Source organism: Eurytemora carolleeae, unplaced genomic scaffold (assembly GCF_000591075.1).
Source record: "Eurytemora carolleeae unplaced genomic scaffold, Eaff_2.0 scaffold1440, whole genome shotgun sequence".
In the NCBI taxonomy this organism is placed as follows: Eukaryota; Metazoa; Arthropoda; class Copepoda; order Calanoida; family Temoridae; genus Eurytemora; species Eurytemora carolleeae.
In genome coordinates, this window is record NW_019397326.1 from 44,632 (window position 1) to 62,685 (window position 18,054).

The 18,054-nt window shown below is 31.0% G+C and overlaps 2 protein-coding genes across 2 annotated transcripts; both read left to right on the plus strand.

Moving 5' to 3' along the window:
- Positions 1-113: 113 nt before the first annotated feature.
- Positions 114-5,246, plus strand: LOC111713527 (mediator of RNA polymerase II transcription subunit 1). The gene is made up of 9 exons (XM_023488401.1): positions 114-285; positions 868-901; positions 1,417-1,723; positions 1,966-2,589; positions 2,705-2,840; positions 4,101-4,246; positions 4,586-4,694; positions 4,759-4,812; positions 5,169-5,246. The coding sequence occupies exons 1-9, from the start codon at positions 193-195 to the stop codon at positions 5,244-5,246; spliced, it is 1,581 nt and encodes a 526-aa protein (XP_023344169.1). The 5' UTR covers positions 114-192.
- LOC111713528 (uncharacterized) lies at positions 5,158-14,940 on the plus strand. The gene is made up of 10 exons (XM_023488402.1): positions 5,158-5,223; positions 5,793-5,988; positions 6,156-6,609; positions 6,831-7,217; positions 7,627-8,187; positions 9,731-9,776; positions 11,261-11,395; positions 13,841-13,898; positions 14,070-14,130; positions 14,231-14,940. Exons 2-10 carry the CDS (start codon positions 5,915-5,917, stop codon positions 14,408-14,410), a joined length of 1,956 nt encoding a protein of 651 aa, XP_023344170.1. The 5' UTR covers positions 5,158-5,223; positions 5,793-5,914; the 3' UTR covers positions 14,411-14,940.
- The last annotated feature ends 3,114 nt before the right edge of the window (positions 14,941-18,054 follow it).

Sequence of the window (18,054 nt, forward strand, 5' to 3'; positions counted from 1 at the left end):
TATAAGGTACAGATTATACAAAAAATTCTATTTTACTTATTCTTGTCTTAATTTTTTCCTCCTTCATTCTTTATTTTCTTCTTTTGTTGACTATCCCTTTAACATACATATTTATAAACATAACTTTTTGTTTATTTGTTCTAATGTTTACTTAAAAATCAGATTTGTGTAACTAGGTATCCTTAGATTAAAATGAGTTCTGTGTGCGGCGAGGTTGGGTTTCAAAGACCTCCTCCTCCTGTCAGAAAACGTAGAAGTATTCTACCTAGAACTAAACTTGTCAAGGTACGAATTCTCTAACTGTTAAATCTTAAATCTGTAAGAAGGGGCTCAGGCTGTTTAACAACCTCTGGTGGTTTGATTTAAAACGCATGCTTTGAAAAAAATTAAATTATAAAGTGTCTTCTGGTAGGTTTCCTTACATCACGGGAAATAAAGTTAAACCTTTCATTTTAAAAAGGAATTGAGTCTTTGGAACAAAATCAAATATTTAAACCACAATATCTTCAGAACACGATGTTGTAAACCTTTGATATTTCAAACTCAGATTATTTAATCTAACAGAATTCCTAGTTTGAAATATTTAAGGTATGCGACATTTGGTTCCAAAGATATAGTAATTAGAAAATCAGAGTTTGTGGCAAAGATTCAATTCCTTTACACTTTGAATAAGCTGTGATGGCTAAGCGTTTGACCAAACGAGCAGTTTCAACCTTTATAGCGGGTAAAGGCTGTTTTTCAAACTATAGCATTGGAAAGAAACCTAAATATAATATGTACAATTTTCTTCACTCATTTTATGTCTTTCTGTGGGCAAAATATGTCTCCTGAATTGTCTCTGTTCTTTCTAATTTCTGATTTTTGTAGAATCTGGACCAAGCGCATATAGAACCTAGAACAGGTGAAATCTAGTATACTAGGCTTTTATGAACAATTTTATGTTTAAACTTTTGATCTGAAAGTTACCATATTTAATCATTCTCAAATCTGATAAAATTGGCGCATTTTCAAAATAATAAATTTCGACATTTCTTTCAAGGCAAATTTTGTCAACTTTGTCCAGCTATAAAAACCTTTCGGGGGGTCATGTGGGTTGCCACAGAAATGGGTCCGGATCGGTTCAGCCGTTTTCACGTCTATTGGATACAAACAAACAAAAAACAAACACACATGATAGCTATAATTGTTTAAAAATGTTTAGGCTACGTAGAATGTAGATGCATTTCACACACAACGAATATATGTAAAGTGTATACAATGAACAACATAGAAAGCATGTATGAATATGTACAAACATACAGTTTACAGCTGCAGTAACATAGGAAAAGGAATGAATTTTAAAACTGCATAAATAAATAAGTATTCGCAAAACATAATAACTAGAGTGAACATAAATCTCATATTGTCTCTTTTTAGCTCCAGGTCCAAGTTACACCGGTTATCCGGGTCCCAGGGAGGATGGTAGATTCCACAGAGATAAAGGGAACTCTGAGAGCCAAAAGAATGACAACCGAACCCGAGGAGATACCGAGGGGAGAGATGGGAGATCTACTCCAGGTGAACCCGGATACAGAACATCTCCAGGTGTACCCGGATACAGAACATCTCCAGGTGTACCCGGATACAGAACTTCAGCTGGGAACAGATATAAGGAGAAGAACTTGAGTCCTCATGTTCCATTCTCGGACAAGGTTTTGAAATCTCCTTCACTCAAAAAGAAAAGGAATGGCGCTTTTATCTTTCCCAAATGTTCGTTTTTTACAGGTTGATAAACATCCTCTGTTTTAGGATAAAAATGAAATATATATAAAATAAATTTTTTTCTCATGCCATGCTAGATTTCACTCAAAATTTGGGTCCATTCGTCGGAAACTAAAATAAAAAAACAAACAATTGTTTAGTATTCCAATATAACCTCTTCTTTATACTACATGTAATGGGAAATAAAAAGTGCATGGTTTAAAGACAGGCACCTTCTCCCCCCTCTTCATCAGTAGAACCTGGATACCATTCCTCTCATTCTTCAGTAGAACCTGGATACCATTCCACCCACCCTTCCCAAATATCTTGTGGAAATCCAAATTTTCTTTATCATTCGAAAGAAGAGCATAATTCCAGCTACACACACGATGTTAACTCGAAATACAGACACGAGACCAACTCGAGTTATAGTTCTGTGCAAAATATTAACTCCAGTTCTGGTCAGAATTTGAACTCAAGATCAAGACAAAATATTGTCTACAGTTCAGAAAATGATATCAACTTAAGTATTAATTCTATTATAAATTCAAGTTGCAGTTACGATAAAAACACAAGTTCAAGAACTAAAATAAAATCAAGTTCTAGGAAAGGAATTTACTCGAGTTCACGGGACTGTTTGAACCCAAGTTCAAGACAGTATATGATCTACACTTCAAAACCAGTGAGTGACTCTAGTCTAGGAAATGTTCCTGGTTTAAGTCAGTCAGGAGAACATCTGTCTCCGAACTCACCAAGATCTACTCCGATATCTTCCAATCCTCAAACCCGATCAATTCATCCTTCTCCGCATATCCGAACCAGTCACTCCTCACCGACGGGATTTGAAAGGAAAATTTGAGAATATTTGATAAATAATTTATTATGTTTGATGTTTCTCTCATGATTAACTATTGTGAAAAATAGTTTTTAAGGTTGATTTCCAATATTCCCTGATTTATTACAGTTTACCGGAGACTGATATCCGTCCTGTATCCGGGTTACCCAAACCTTTGGACCGAATCTCTAGATCTAACAAACCCTTTCATCCTTCTCTCTCTACATCTAAAACTACGCCTAATATTGGATCTTCAAGGATCAAAGTAAGACTATTAAAGAGACTGTATAAAGCCTAATTTTAAGTGACCCAGCATGCAAAGATACATAACGGAGGTAGAATTTAAAGAATTTGATCCGCGGCTTAAATTTTAAACAAGGCTCAAATATGATTAGTTCCACGTAAAATTGTATTCAATGTTTCAAGATTTAAGTCGGCGCTCAATTTAAACCGGTTTTAGGCGGATTTAGGACGTGGCTCAAATTTATAAAATTCGGACACGGTATGCTTAAAACTTTAAAAGGATCAAAAATGTGGAAGATATCGTCATTTTTCTGACTCGAACCGTGTTATTATTGTGAATTTCTCCATACTTTTTTAAAAGCAGAGAAACCACGAATGAAAATAAACAGTTTTAAGAAACGAAAACGTGGAGTTCTAAATCTAATTCATACTTTTTAGGGTACCATTGGAAATCGGGCATTGCCATCTTTGCTTGTATGGAGGGTCACTTGAAATTATGCCTTTCCTTTTAAATAATTTCTAATTTTAAGGAACCTTTAAATTGAGAAGTGTCATCTTCGACTTTTGAAGGAACAAGCTGTTTACATTCTCTTCTCCGTAGTATAAAGAAATATTAATTTGATTAGGATCTCATAAAATGTTGATAGATTGATTCATACAATGTTGATAGAATCTCATAAAATTTTAATGAAGTAAATTAGGTAAAAATTTTAAAAAAGAGTATCAAAACGCAGAAAACAAAATAGGAAAGGCTAAAAAGTAGTTGATCAGGTCATCATGAAATTTTATGGTGGATTTCAGAAAAAATTATCTATCATTTTAATATGCACAGAAAAAAAACTTTCCCACAGGAAAAACTCATTGCTTGAAATGTTTTGATTTTTTGAGAGCTGACTTTAAATAATGTTTTTATGTACAATATGTGTAGATAGAATCAGTTGGGATTGCAATAGGAATAGTTTGTTTCAACAAATAGCGAACAGAACAAAATTTCCAAACAATATATTTTTTATTGGCCCATGTTAAATTCATCTTTTTTGTTTTAGCTAATCCATCCTACATTATTATGTTGTATTTTGAATGTATCTTGTATTTTATGGTAACAATTCAAAAATACACTTTTTGCAGCGTATTTTCTAGAAATGACATATTAGAAATAGAAATAGAAATAAAACCTAAAGTGAGGTTTGGAATCGCTGAAGTCACTTTTCAAGTAGAGTTCTCTGAATAAAGTTGACAGTTCCATAAATTTTGAAAAAAAAACTGAATATTTTGTATTCAGGAGAATTCTGCGTTTTTGGGATTAAATTCTGAGAATCCTGAGGAGAAAGAGAGACATGCAGAGCTAGTCAACGAGCTCCGGGATGTTTTAGAACAGAAGAAAGTTCTGAAATCTGTTGAAATGTTTTCAACTGTGGAAACTAACAGGGGGGATTATGAAAATATTTAAAAATATTAAATTCTTATTTCTAAGAAAAACAGAGATGCAATGAACTGAGTTTTTGCCACAAACTCTGACTTTCTAATCCATTTAGTATTTCAAACTATATTCTGTTAAATCAAAATGTCAAATATCAGAGATATAGCAAAGATATAGGGATTAGAAAATTTGAGTCTGTAGCAAAAACTCAGTTTTTTTTGTGGGTTTCATGATCAACACAGATTTTTAAACCCGCACAATTTTTTTTATTTTACTAATAATGAAATGTATTAGGATTACAGTTTGTCCCTTTAAATGTGGATAAATATTTTCTGCATATTATCCAGTTCTATCTTCAAGTTCTCCACCTATAAGTCGTATAACCCAGTTCCACAGAAATCAGAGAACATGAGAAGCAAAATCAAACTTTTCGACACTGAGCCAGCGACTAGAAAGGTAATGTTATATTATTGTTTAATTATATTTTTTTCTTCACCTTTATACTTCTATCATGGATTAGGAACAGAGTGGGGAAGAAAAGAAAACTGCAAGAAAAGAAGAAAATGCTCACCAGGCAAAAATATTTCAAATATTTCAAAAATTTACCATACATGTTTTTTTTATAACAAATAAAATTAACTTTTGAAAACGATAAAAATGATACTTTTAACATCTTCTAAGCAAAATTAAAGCATCCCAAGTTCTTTAACAGAAAATGTTGATCTTGAAAAAAAATCTTAAATTGAGAAAAAAAAAATTAAACTGCTGAAACTTTTTCATGCAATGATCTTTTTAATGTCGTCGTTAACCTGTTAGTTTTACTGAAGCTTGTCTTACTGCATACTTGACTCTAAAAAATTTGAAAATTAAAATAGCTTTTCATCTATTAGTTTTTTGTGTGTGAGAATATTAACTATATTTAACCTTTAGAATAAAGAAAAAGTGCTTGAGAATGGATTCAGCTCCGGAGTTTTTAAACATACAGGTGCAAGATCTAAAAATACTTAATACACCGTATAATCTTCTATTCCCTATATCTTTGCAACCTGATGATGTAAACCTTTCATATTTAAAACTTTGGATGGTTTAGATCTAGCAGACTTCTTATTCCGATATTTCACATGTTTACGACATCAGGTTTAGAAGATATATGGTTTAAGAAATATGAGTTTGGACAATGTTCAGTGCCTCCACATTGATAAGAGACGGAAATTTTTGAATGAATATAATGATGAGTTAAACTTGTTTTTAAAAATTAGAAGTCACAACCCTCCTCTCGACCAAGGAGAGACTGAGAAATATTTGCATCTTTGTATAAACCTGCTTAACTCCTAAATTAAAATTTTATTCAAAAGGACTAACCTCGATCCGAGAAATCAAATCCACAATCAATTAATATATTTAATAAGATATAATCAAATATTTATGTCAAAAAGTAAAAGTTAACTTGTACAAGAACTTCTTTGTTTAAAATTTTATTTCTAATTTATTTTATGTTTGTAACTATTCTGTTTATTTTAAAAATCCAAATTGTCTTGAATTAATGATATTTAGAAGATGGTAAACCTCATTCAAAGCAGAGTAAAACAAATCATCCGGAACCTTCAGATGGTTTTAAGGAGGAAGGTTTATCCGGATATGGAAAGAAGAGTGAGAGTAAACCCGGATGTGATGAAATGGAGAAGGGTGAAATCGGATTTGCTGCGGAGGACAATTTCCCCAGCATAGAAGAGGTTAAGAATCGTATCAGGGAAGCCATATATTGACAATAAATCTATACGACATGGATTTAGAATTTAAATCTACAAGGTCATGTGACCAAATTTGTTTTCAATAATAAAGATTTAAAGCTTATCGTTGCTTTTTATAATTTAACTAAACGAAAACTTTTTATTCTGATTATCTGGCTTCCGTCAGGTTGGCTAGAGAGCAAATGCTCAATGGCGGAGCTCACGAGGATTCAAAGATTAAGAAACCAGATTCAGGATATCTGAAACCTAGACAGGACGATATCAAGGTTCGGGATAAGATACAGAACTTAGAACTTGCCTCTCAGCAACAAAATAAGCTTTTCATATCTGGTTCCGAGATAAAACAGGACCCGGAGAAACCTTTTATTTCTGGTTTAGAGATGAAACAGGACACTAAGAAACCTTTCATATCTGGTTCCGAGATAAAACAGGACCCGGAGAAACCTTTTATTTCTGGTTCCGAGATGAAACAGGACACGGAGAAACCTTTTATTTCTGGTTCCCAGATAAAACAGGACCCGGAGAAACTTTTTATTTCTGGTTCCCAGATTAGAGAAGACTTGGAGAAACCTAAACCTGTACTCATCGTTCCAACCACTTCAATTAAACCAGTGGAAAAGGTAATTTTTAATCACAGACAGGAATACATCTTTATGGGAGGAGCCTGGAGACTTAAAAATCTGATTTCTACAATTTTTATTTTTAAATAATTGCCAACAAACAATAATTACGAATAAAAACTTCGTGTATTATTCTGACCTCACCCATTTTCATATTTGAAAAAGGCCAGTTAAAAAAACACGAATATTCAAGAAAATATAATTCTATTAGAATTGTTTAGGAACCCGAAAGTTTGAATGAAGAAAATGAAGTGAAGGTTGAGCTTGTTGAAGAAGCTGCACAGGATATTACAGGAACAGTTGTTGATGAAGATAATAACACATTCACAGAGACAGTTGTTCAAGTGGAAAAGGTTGAAGCTGAAGCAAAAGATGAAACTCAGAAAACAAACAAACTTGGTTCTTTAAAGATGGAGGCTGGGTACCAACCAAAGATGGAGGCTGGGTACCAAACAAAGATGGAGGCTGGGTACCAACCAAAGATGGAGGCTGGGTACCAACCAAAGATGGAGGCTGGGTACCAACCAAAGATGGAGGCTGGGTACCAACCAAAGGATTATATTCACATGATGGACAGCAGCTCTCTTGGTAGCGTGGATATTGATACGGTAAAGTCGATCATAGATGATGTTATATTCATGATTATGATAAAAATGTTAGTAATAACTATGTGACAAATTTTGTTATGATAGATTATTAGGATAACGTTCTTTGTTGATTATGATGGCAATTATAATAAAGATGAAGATGATCATGATGATAGTTAAAATGATGACTGTGATGACACTGATTGTGATGATGATGATTAAGCAGGTGTAAATGACTGATCATTTATTATTAATGATAATGATGAAAAAAATGATGATGATGATGATGATGGTTAAGATGATGATGATTATGATGATATGATAGATAATGATGATAATGATGGTAATAATATGATGAGAATACTTTTGGCAATTATTACAATAATAAGAAAATCAAAAATAATTTAGCTTTAAAGTTGTAAATATTCAGGTTATTAAAGATATTGATGACACAGTACGGGCAGAAACTCGTATCCTTGAGGATGAATATTATGCTGAAATATCTCAAACTATAGATAAGTTTGATGAAAATAGGATAGTTAAACTAGAACTGGACCAATACGAGGAGATGAGAGAATCTTCAGACTTTGAGGAGATCATCAGTCCCAATCCTGCTCCGGGTACCAGTACAGAGAAGAGAAGGATCGAAACCTGCTCTGCCATTGAAAGAGAGACACCTGGAGAAAAGAGCATTACTGAGTCCTGTCATGTATCTGGAGAAGACATAAAGGATGTGAAAGGACAAAATTGTAAGATAGAAAAACAAGTTTCATGGGTCGACGATAAGAAAGTTATTTATCAAGAGAATGAAGATGGAAAGGAAAGAATCCTAGATAAGGATAGGAGAGAAGAATTAGATCAGAGACACAAGAACGAAGATGATAAACGGGAAAAAGGATCGAAAGCTATGAAAACATTTCAACTAATTCGACAAAAAACTGTTGAATTTGTTCAAGGGAAGGAAACTGAATGGAAATCGAACCTTAGTAAAGTAAGCATAATCTATTTATTACATCAAAAAACATCGAATCAGAGAATGTTTTTTTACAAACATTAAGCTTACAGAAAAGAAAAGTTTTGTTAAAAAATAGATTCTAGCAATTCGTTGCTACTAGCTCTTTCACGATTCGAACCTGGCCTATCAAGACCTTCAATAGGATAACATGTCTCAATTTTTCTTTTCTTTCCTATAATAATTAATCCGGCAAAAATTTTTTTTAACTTTAAAATAGAAGAGCAAAAGAACATAAAGCAATTTTTTAATATTACCTTATTAACTTATAAAGTAAAAATTCTAGACATTAAGAAACGGTTTGAAATCTTGACTTGACAAAACCTAAAAAAGTGACAAAAAATAGTTGATTCTATATTTATCAGTTATTTTATGAAAGACCTTGTATAAAAATATTCATTTTAAAGTGTAAATAATCTCAAGAAATTAATTCTTGGTTTTTTATTTTAAAGGGACTGTAAAGGAAAAATGAAAGGGGGTATAGGCAGAAACCTAAGAACCTATTCTATCTGATATGTTCCTGTCTCAAGAAATTAATATAAAACGGTGTCAAATTATACCAATTTATATATACAGGGTGAGTAAAAAAACAACAGGGATTATCGATGTTTTGGACAAAATTTTTATTTTGTTTGGATTTTAGGCATAAAATAAAATAAAATGTGATAAAAAAATTTAAAAAATTTTTGGAACAAAGGAAAAATTATCCACGAAAACGATTTTTTTTAAAAAAGGGTGGAAATCTGTAGTAAATGTAATCAAATTATAACCTTAGAACTGTTATGACGGCAAATAATTGGCTTACATTTTTTGTTAGATCTCATTCAATTTTTGATAAATTTTTATGAAATTTTGGAAAACAATATAATAAACCTATTTCCAACAAATTTTTAGAAACTTTCATTTTTTCAAAAAGAAAATTGGTTTCGCGGATTGTTTTTTCAATGGCCTAAAAATATTTTTTAATTTTTTATCACATTTTATTTTATTTCTGCCCAAAATCCGAAGAAAATAAAATTTTTAAAAATTTCGATAATCCCTGTTTTTTTTACTCACCCTGTATAAGACTTGGTATAAGGTTCTAAGTTGTAAACTTGTCTCTCCGTCTGTATCAAGAACAATGATACAGCGCTGCCATTGGTGGGATCTCTGGTCACGTGATTCTGACGTTATAGTAATCATTACATCTATTAAAATGAAAAATTATTAAATCAAAAAATAAGAGGAGTAACCCTGAATTTTTCAGGCTCCTCTGGAATATCGTCGTTTTCACATTGGTTGCGTATTTGCTGAATATGATCTGTCTAAAACTTAGAATCTTATACCAAATCTTATTTACATCATACATCATGGTATAATTTTGACACAGTTTTATATCAATTTCACGAGACAGGAACATCAGATATAACTCTTATAGATCAACTCCGGAAGTTCTTAGGGTTTCAGCCTACACCCCATTTCATTTTTCCTTTACAGTCCCTTTAAATTCAAATATGTTCTTTTTTATTCTCACATTGTTAAGGTTATAACAGCTCAATCTGGAAAACAAAAAGACAGTGTTCTGAAAGGTAATTAATAAGAATATTGTAAGGGTATCTTTAACTAAACATTTCTGAGTACATTTTATTTTCTCCTCTCCGCTTATTATAGAATAAATAATCAAAGTTATTATGTTACAAATTATTAATGTACTCACAAAAGACGTTGAGAAAGTGATTTAAAACTAATTTTTTTACTATTCTGTAATCTACTTAAAGAATAAATTGGAATTTGTTAAGATACCTATAGATTTCTCGTGCCGAAGGTTAAATAATAAGTTAACAGAAATTAGAACTTTTGTGTGAATTTCGGGTTCAAGAATTGATCTCTATCTTTGCAGTCCTACGGATAATTAGATTATCGCGTTGTGGTCACACCCTGCGGGGATAAAAGACTTTTACTCTAAAATTTTAAAAGTCCAATTATTAACTATATTTCACGCAAAATTTCTGATCTTTTAATAAATATAATGTATAATAATTTTAAAGTTTATTAAGTAATCTAGGTGGTGATACGTTTATTAAGTAATCTAGGTGATGCTAAGTTTATAAATGAATCTAGGTGATACTAAGTTTATTAATAAATCTAGGTGATGCTAAGTTTATTAATAAATCTAGGTGATGCTAAGTTTATTTATAAATCTAGGTGATGCTAAGTTTATTAATAAATCTAGGTGATGCTAAGTTTATTAATAAATCTAGGTGATGCTAAGTTTATTAATAAATCTAGGTGATGCTAAGTTTATTAATAAATCTAGGTGATGCTAAGTTTATTAATAAATCTAGGTGATGCTAAGTTTATTAATAAATCTAGGTGATGCTAAGTTTATTAATAAATCTAGGTGATGCTAAGTTTATTAATAAATCTAGGTGATGCTAAGTTTATTAATAAATCTAGGTGATGCTAAGTTTATTAATAAATCTAGGTGATGCTAAGTTTATTAATAAATCTAGGTGATGCTAAGTTTATTAATAAATCTAGGTGATGCTAAGTTTATTAATAAATCTAGGTGATGCTAAGTTTATTAATAAATCTAGGTGATGCTAAGTTTATTAATAAATCTAGGTGATGCTAAGTTTATTAATAAATCTAGGTGATGCTAAGTTTATTAATAAATCTAGGTGATGCTAAGTTTATTAATAAATCTAGGTGATGCTAAGTTTATTAATAAATCTAGGTGATGCTAAGTTTATTAATAAATCTAGGTGATGCTAAGTTTATTAATAAATCTAGGTGATGCTAAGTTTATTAATAAATCTAGGTGATGCTAAGTTTATTAATAAATCTAGGTGATGCTAAGTTTATTAATAAATCTAGGTGATGCTAAGTTTATTAATAAATCTAGGTGATGCTAAGTTTATTAATAAATCTAGGTGATGCTAAGTTTATTAATAAATCTAGGTGATGCTAAGTTTATTAATAAATCTAGGTGATGCTAAGTTTATTAATAAATCTAGGTGATGCTAAGTTTATTAATAAATCTAGGTGATGCTAAGTTTATTAATGAATCTAGGTGATGCTAAGTTTATGTCATCTCTCCAAACCTTGAATATTGGAGATGAGATGCTAACTACGAGTCCACTCAAGAGAAAGAAGAGAATAGAATATTTAGCAGAAAAACTACACGGTCATAATACTTCCTTTCTAGGCAACCTTTCTCATATATTTGATTCTTTAAGACATGTAGTTCCTTTCTATAATATATGCTTCCTTTTTAGGCAACCTTTCTCATAAATTTGATTCTTTAAGACATGTTCCTTTCTATAATATTTTCTTCCTTTCTAGGCAACCTTTCTCATAAATTTGATTCTTTAAGACCTGTAGTTCCTTTCTCTGAAAAATTTTTCCTTTCTAGGCAATCTTTCACTTTTATTTGATTCTTTAAGACATTTAGTTCCTTTCCATAATATATGCTTCCTTTCTAGGCAACCTTTCTAATATACTTGATTCTTTAAGACATGTAGTTTCTTTCTATAATATATGCTTCCTTTCTAGGCAACCTTTCTCATAAATTTGATTCTTTAAGACATGTAGTTTCTTTCTGTAATATATGCTACCTTTCTAGGCAACTTTTCTCATATATTTGATTCTTTAAGACATGTAGTTTCTTTCTATGCTAAATGATTCCTTTCTAGTTAACCTTTCATAAATATATGCTTCCTTTCTAGGCAACCTTTCACATGCATATAGGTAATTTCTAGGCAGCCTCTTATATACATGAATAGTTTATTTCAGTTATTTCAAGGTGTAATTTTATTTTCTTCCTAGACTAAATACTTTCTATGTTACAATCACTTCTTTGAGTAGAAATCAAAAATCCTCTTCTTGGAATTATTTATTTTTCACATTTTATTTTTACATGTTTATAAATAATAGAAAGAATGAAAGATTTTTGTATTATTATTAAGTAAGATGTTAGTCTGAGGTTTCTTTATAAGCAAAAATTTTGGATCAGCGATAAATATTTTTTGAGATAGGTCAAAGAAGAAATTAGCGGCGTCAAACCTTATAGAAATCCAACGAATGGACCCGCTACGTATAGCAACATGGCGTATTTTCCGGGAGAACATTTTTTTTATATTTTTGAAAAATTAAACGTTTTTGTAAAATATTGTAGCTTATCATTATCATTATCATAATTTCTATTTTTTTAACATAACCTAGACATTAAAGGAGCAAAATAGTTTAATACGTACATTTTAGGTTTGGAAAAAATTCTTAAAAGTATAAAAAAAAGTTCTCCAGTAATGCTAATATGATTTCATAAAATTTCGTTTTACCATTTATATAAAAGGATTTTATGAAAATTATATTTACTTTACACTGATAATTTAATTTTTCAAAAACATAAAAAATAATCTCCCGGAAAATACGCCATGTTGCTATACGTAGCGGGTCCATACGTTGGATTTCTATAAGGTTTGACGCCGAAATTAGCAGTTAAAAAAATAAAAGAAAGCTATGGAACCTTCATAGTCCGGACGAACTTTGCCCAGTCGGCAAAAATCATTCTTAACATTTCTTTGGGAAATCAATCGGTACATTTCACAGTCCGCCTTCTTCAAAAATATTTGATCCATCCCATCTTGGCAAACAAAATTTTCGACATATACTCAAAGAAGAAGGGGTTGTAACAAAAAAGTAAGCCTAGAAAGAAAAATTTACAACAAGAAATTACTGTAATTTAGAGATTTCCAATGACACCTTGATTGTGAAAATTCAATGAAAATTGTTCCAACAGTTCCCTACTGCAGTGTTTTTTTTTGTGGAACACCCTGTATAGTTCATTTCTATGCAACCTTTCATATATATAGTTCATTTCTATGCAATTTTTATATATACAGTTCATTTCTATGCAATCTTTCATATATCTAGTTCATTTCTATGCAACCTTTCATAAATATAGTTAATTTCTATCCAACCTTTTATATATATAGTTCATTTCTATGCAACCTTTTATATATATAGTTCATTTCTATGCAACCTTTTATATATATAGTTCTTTTCTATGCAATTTTTTATATATATATGGTTCATTTCTATGCAACCTTTCATATATCTAGTTCATTTCTATGCAACCTTTCATATATCTAGTTCATTTCTATGCAACCTTTCATATATATAGTTAATTTCTATGCAACCTTTTATATATATATAGTTAATTTCTATGCAACCTTTCATATATATAGTTAATTTCTATGCAACCTTTCTAAGAAACCTTTCATTAGATTGCTTTCTTCATTTTCTAAGAAGTTTTTTAACTTTTAAAAATTTCTTGACTTTTGATAAAACCAATGATTTGCGAATATTTAAAGATTTATTTCAGTCTGAAAGAATATGCAATAGAATTATGCTTTAACTTGGTTTTAAAGTTTGCAGCATGGCAAAACTGCAAAGATGTCTGAAATTTTTTTTCTTCAAAATTAGCCAAAATATAATTGAAAGATGTACGAATAAGAAGAAAATGAAGAACAAGAAATATAGAAAAGTCTAAATATTTACATCTAATATCGTATAACTATTTAAAGAATATTGGAAAAAAATTAAAATTTAAAAATAAAAATGTAAAAAAAAGATGGAAAAGTTGTTTTAGGAAATATTACGAATCCCGAGGATAAACCAAGATTTAGCCAACAATCTTTTTATGTCAGGAAATTTTTTTATTTCTTTAAAAAATATTTTTATAATATAATTATAATAGATTATCTTCCAGCCGATTGAAATCGTGTTTGTTTACCGTTCTTCAATTATAAATTGTTTTACACATAACTTAGATTAAACAAGAAAATTAATTTTTTGTAAATAAAAATTTACTGGAGTAGACCAACTTCAGAAGAAATTGAGGTTTCAGCATTAAAAAAACAAGAACTGGAGGCTAACAAGGAAACAACATTAAAATTCCTCAAAAAATTTGAAAAAGTAAAATTAGGAAGGTTTTTGTAAATTTTTTGCAAAGAATTTAATAGTGTTGATAAAAACCCAGGGATCCTCTGAGGGTTTAAACTCCAAGTTTGGTTCCGAGCAGTCCCTAGAGACTGGAGAAAAGAGGGATAAGACGGGACGGAGAAAATCAGTTTTCAGGAAAATAAACGAGGATTGGAATACGTTTTTGAAAGAGATAGGGAGTGCTTCAACCATGAATGCAGTGGAAAACCAGCTTTAGTTGCAGTTATCTTTTACTATAGTATTAAACCATATCAACTGCAGTATAGAACCTGCTCTAACTGCAGTATAGAACCTGCTCTAACTGCAGTATAGAACCTGCTCTAACTGCATGCAGTATAGAACCTGCTCTAACTGCAGTATAGAACCTGCTCTAACTGCAGTATAGAACCTGCTCTAACTACATGCAGTATCGAACCTGCTCTAATTGCGTGCAGTATGGAACCTGCTCTAACTGCATGCAGTATAGAACCTGCTCTAACTGCATGCAGTATAGAACCTGCTCTATCTGCATGCAGTATAGAACCTGCTCTAACTGCATGCAGAATAGAGCCTACTCTAACTGCAGTATAGAACCTGCTCTAATTGCATGCAGTATAGAACATGCTCTAACTGCATGCAGTATAGAACTTGCTTTAACTGCATGCAGTATAGAACCTGCTCTAACTGCATGCAGCATAGAACCTGCTATAACTGCAGTATAGAACATGCTCTAACTGCATGCAGTATAGAACTTGCTTTAACTGCATGCAGTATAGAACCTGCTCTAACTGCATAGAACCTGCTATAACTGCAGTACTCCTTTAAGGCAGTAAATTTAGAACAATTCATTTAAATACAAATAACGATTTTAAAAGAAAATAGGTCGTTTTAAATTTGTAGAAGATGATTAATTTTGTTTTATTTGGATATTTTTAGAAGGTTTAAAAAAATTATTAGTTTTTCCAAAATTAAAATGTAAAAAAGAAAATGCCAAACATTTGTTAATAATATTGTAACTCGAGAACTATAGAAATAAGGTAAATAAACTTTAAATTATTCCTTGTTCGGTTTTGTTTTTTTCTAAGTTGTCATAATTTCCTATTACTTTTCACAAGAAATATTCTCTTATTCAGTAATACTGATATCAATTCACACAAATAAAAAAACAGAAAACTCAATTTTATGTATTTTTTACGGTGATTTAGACGTCCTCGTTTAGGCGAGAACTTGTTAATGCTAGTAATCCATTCAAGAAATCTAGCTAATTCATTACTTTTTATTTGCTGAGTAAAGTTTGGAATTGTACGACTATCATTTATTAAAACATCCGTTAAAAATCTTAAGCAAAACAAATAAAAAACATCAAAAACAGAATACAATGCTGCTTTAGTTCGAAAAAAAATTGCGTAACAAACCAATGTGTAATAGAAGTTGTTTTGATTATCCTCATTATAACTGACAAAAGATGATTTTAGTCGGTGGCGGCAAAGCTTGCAAAGTTTAAATTTTTGTATCTATGATTTAAAATAATATTTGTTGTTGATGTAAATGCTAATTGATAACGTCTAGAAAAACATTGATGAAAAAGCTGAGAACGCGAAATATTGGCGTGTGATTACACCGTGTGAAGTACATATATTAAATGTCCGGTCGGAGACACTAGACAGCGCCTGGCCTCCGGTCAGTTCTCTGACCCACATAATAAAACAGTGGGCCTGAATTCTGTAACCCATTAGTTACACTAGTTCTAAATATCTCCGCTAGGTGGGAATTAGCGACGGTTCGGCCTAGCGCAATCACCTGTGTGTGTGTACCCACACACTTGGTCACCTTGCAAACATAAGAAATTATAGACATTTTGCAAATGTCCAACTTTTGTATTAAAAACAACTGGATCGAGAAATGAAACGTTTCAAACTTCCTAAAATTATCTTAATTGACATTTTTATCTAATTTTGATGTTTTTTGTATCAGCAGCACATATATATACGTATATGCAATGCAGGAAGAGATGAAGGGAGAGAGAGAGAGCAAGGTGGGAATGATAGATAGATAGAGAGATACAGGGAGATGAAGGCACTATAACCTGTTTGCAGTCAGGCAGAGTTAACATGGCGCATGGACATTCTCAGGAATAATGTGATTTTATAAATTCAACTCTCAAATTTCTAAGAAAAGATTGAATAAACTGTATAGAGGTTAGTTTGATCAACTCGATTAAATCCGAAATTCTGATTGCAACTTTTGATAAAGAACTCTTTATCATTTTTTTTATAAAAGCATGTGTTCTTCTTAAACTAATCGTTAATAATATTTATATGGTCTGCTCTAGCGTTAACTGTTATATGTTCAGACACAACAATTGCTGATTATCAGGAATAATAATTAATAATAATTATAAATATGTCTAAGATTTGAATAATAATGATATATTTCTAAACATATAACTTCTCTACTTTATAGCTATTATTCTTCTCCTTCCTCTTCACTTTTCATTGTTATATCCTTCTCCACTTTATAGCCTTTCTTATTCTCCCTCCCCTTCCCTTTCATTGTGACATCCTTCTCTACTTTATAGCCATTTCTTTCTCCTTCCCCTTCCCTTTCATATTGTTATATCCTTCTCTAGTTTATAGCCATTCCTTTCTCCTTCCCCTTCCTTTTCATGGTTATATCCTTCTCTACTTTATAGCCATTCCTTTCTCCTTCCCCTTCCCTTTCATGGTTATATCCTTCTCTACTTTATAGCCATTCCTTTCTCCTTCCCCTTCACTTTCATGGATATATCCTTCTCTACTTTATAGCAATTCCTTTCTCCTTCCCCTTCCCTTTCATCGTTATTTTTTATTCCCTTTCTTTTCGTCTTCTTTCCTTTTCCATCCTTTCCTTTCCCTTTTTAATGCAATTTTTTTACTTCCATTCTCCTCTCCGGCTTGTTTTATTTAAAGTACACATCCTCCCCTCTCCTTCCCTCAGATAATAGCCGGCCCACCATTCCTTTATTCTTAATTTTTTTTATTATTTGACCATTTTTTTGTTTAAAGTTTTCGATACAGATATATTCTGATGTGATAAATTAAAAATACGTAATTTTACATTTAGTCCTTAATCTGCTTTTTCTAATCTTTTAAGCGATAAAAATTTATTTTTAACTTTAAGCAATTCTTGACAATATTTTCTTTAGATTAAATTCATTTAATAACATAAATTAAATATTTTATAACATGCATTTTGCCAATTTATTTCATTTAATGCTATAATTGACATTTATAGAAAAGCTTCAAGATTTTTTCATTTTTAAAAATAATTTCTATTTCTGTAAAATGTAAAGATTTAATCTCCATCGTGTTCAATTAATTGGGTTTACCACTTGTGTTATACTCGTTATACTCACAAAACATATTTCTAATTTCAGTTTGAAAATTAGTTTTTAACATGCGCTTCATCCATACTAGAAATAGGATTATGGAAAAAATGATTTCTTTTAACAATTTACAAACTAAAATTAACCTAAAATCAAAAAAGATAATTTTTTGTTTGATTTCAAATGTTTTTGTTTAGTTTTGTTTTTATTAAAAAAGGAATAATAATTTTTTTGTACTTTTGGTCCCTTTTTAACCCCCCTTGCCTATTCTTTTCTTTTTGAATCAATGTCTTGACACGTAATTCTATTTTGGGAAAAATACTCGCTCCAATTGGTCTAGTTCTACTCCAGTTCTACTCTAGTTCTACTCCAGTTCTACTCCAGTTCTCGCAATACAAATATTTAAGTTTCAACACGCCGTTATCATCTGTAACAGAGCCAAAAACAAACAACAACGTAAATCTAAAGCTGGCGGACATTTTGTTTAACAAACTTGATATTCAAGATGAAATATTAAG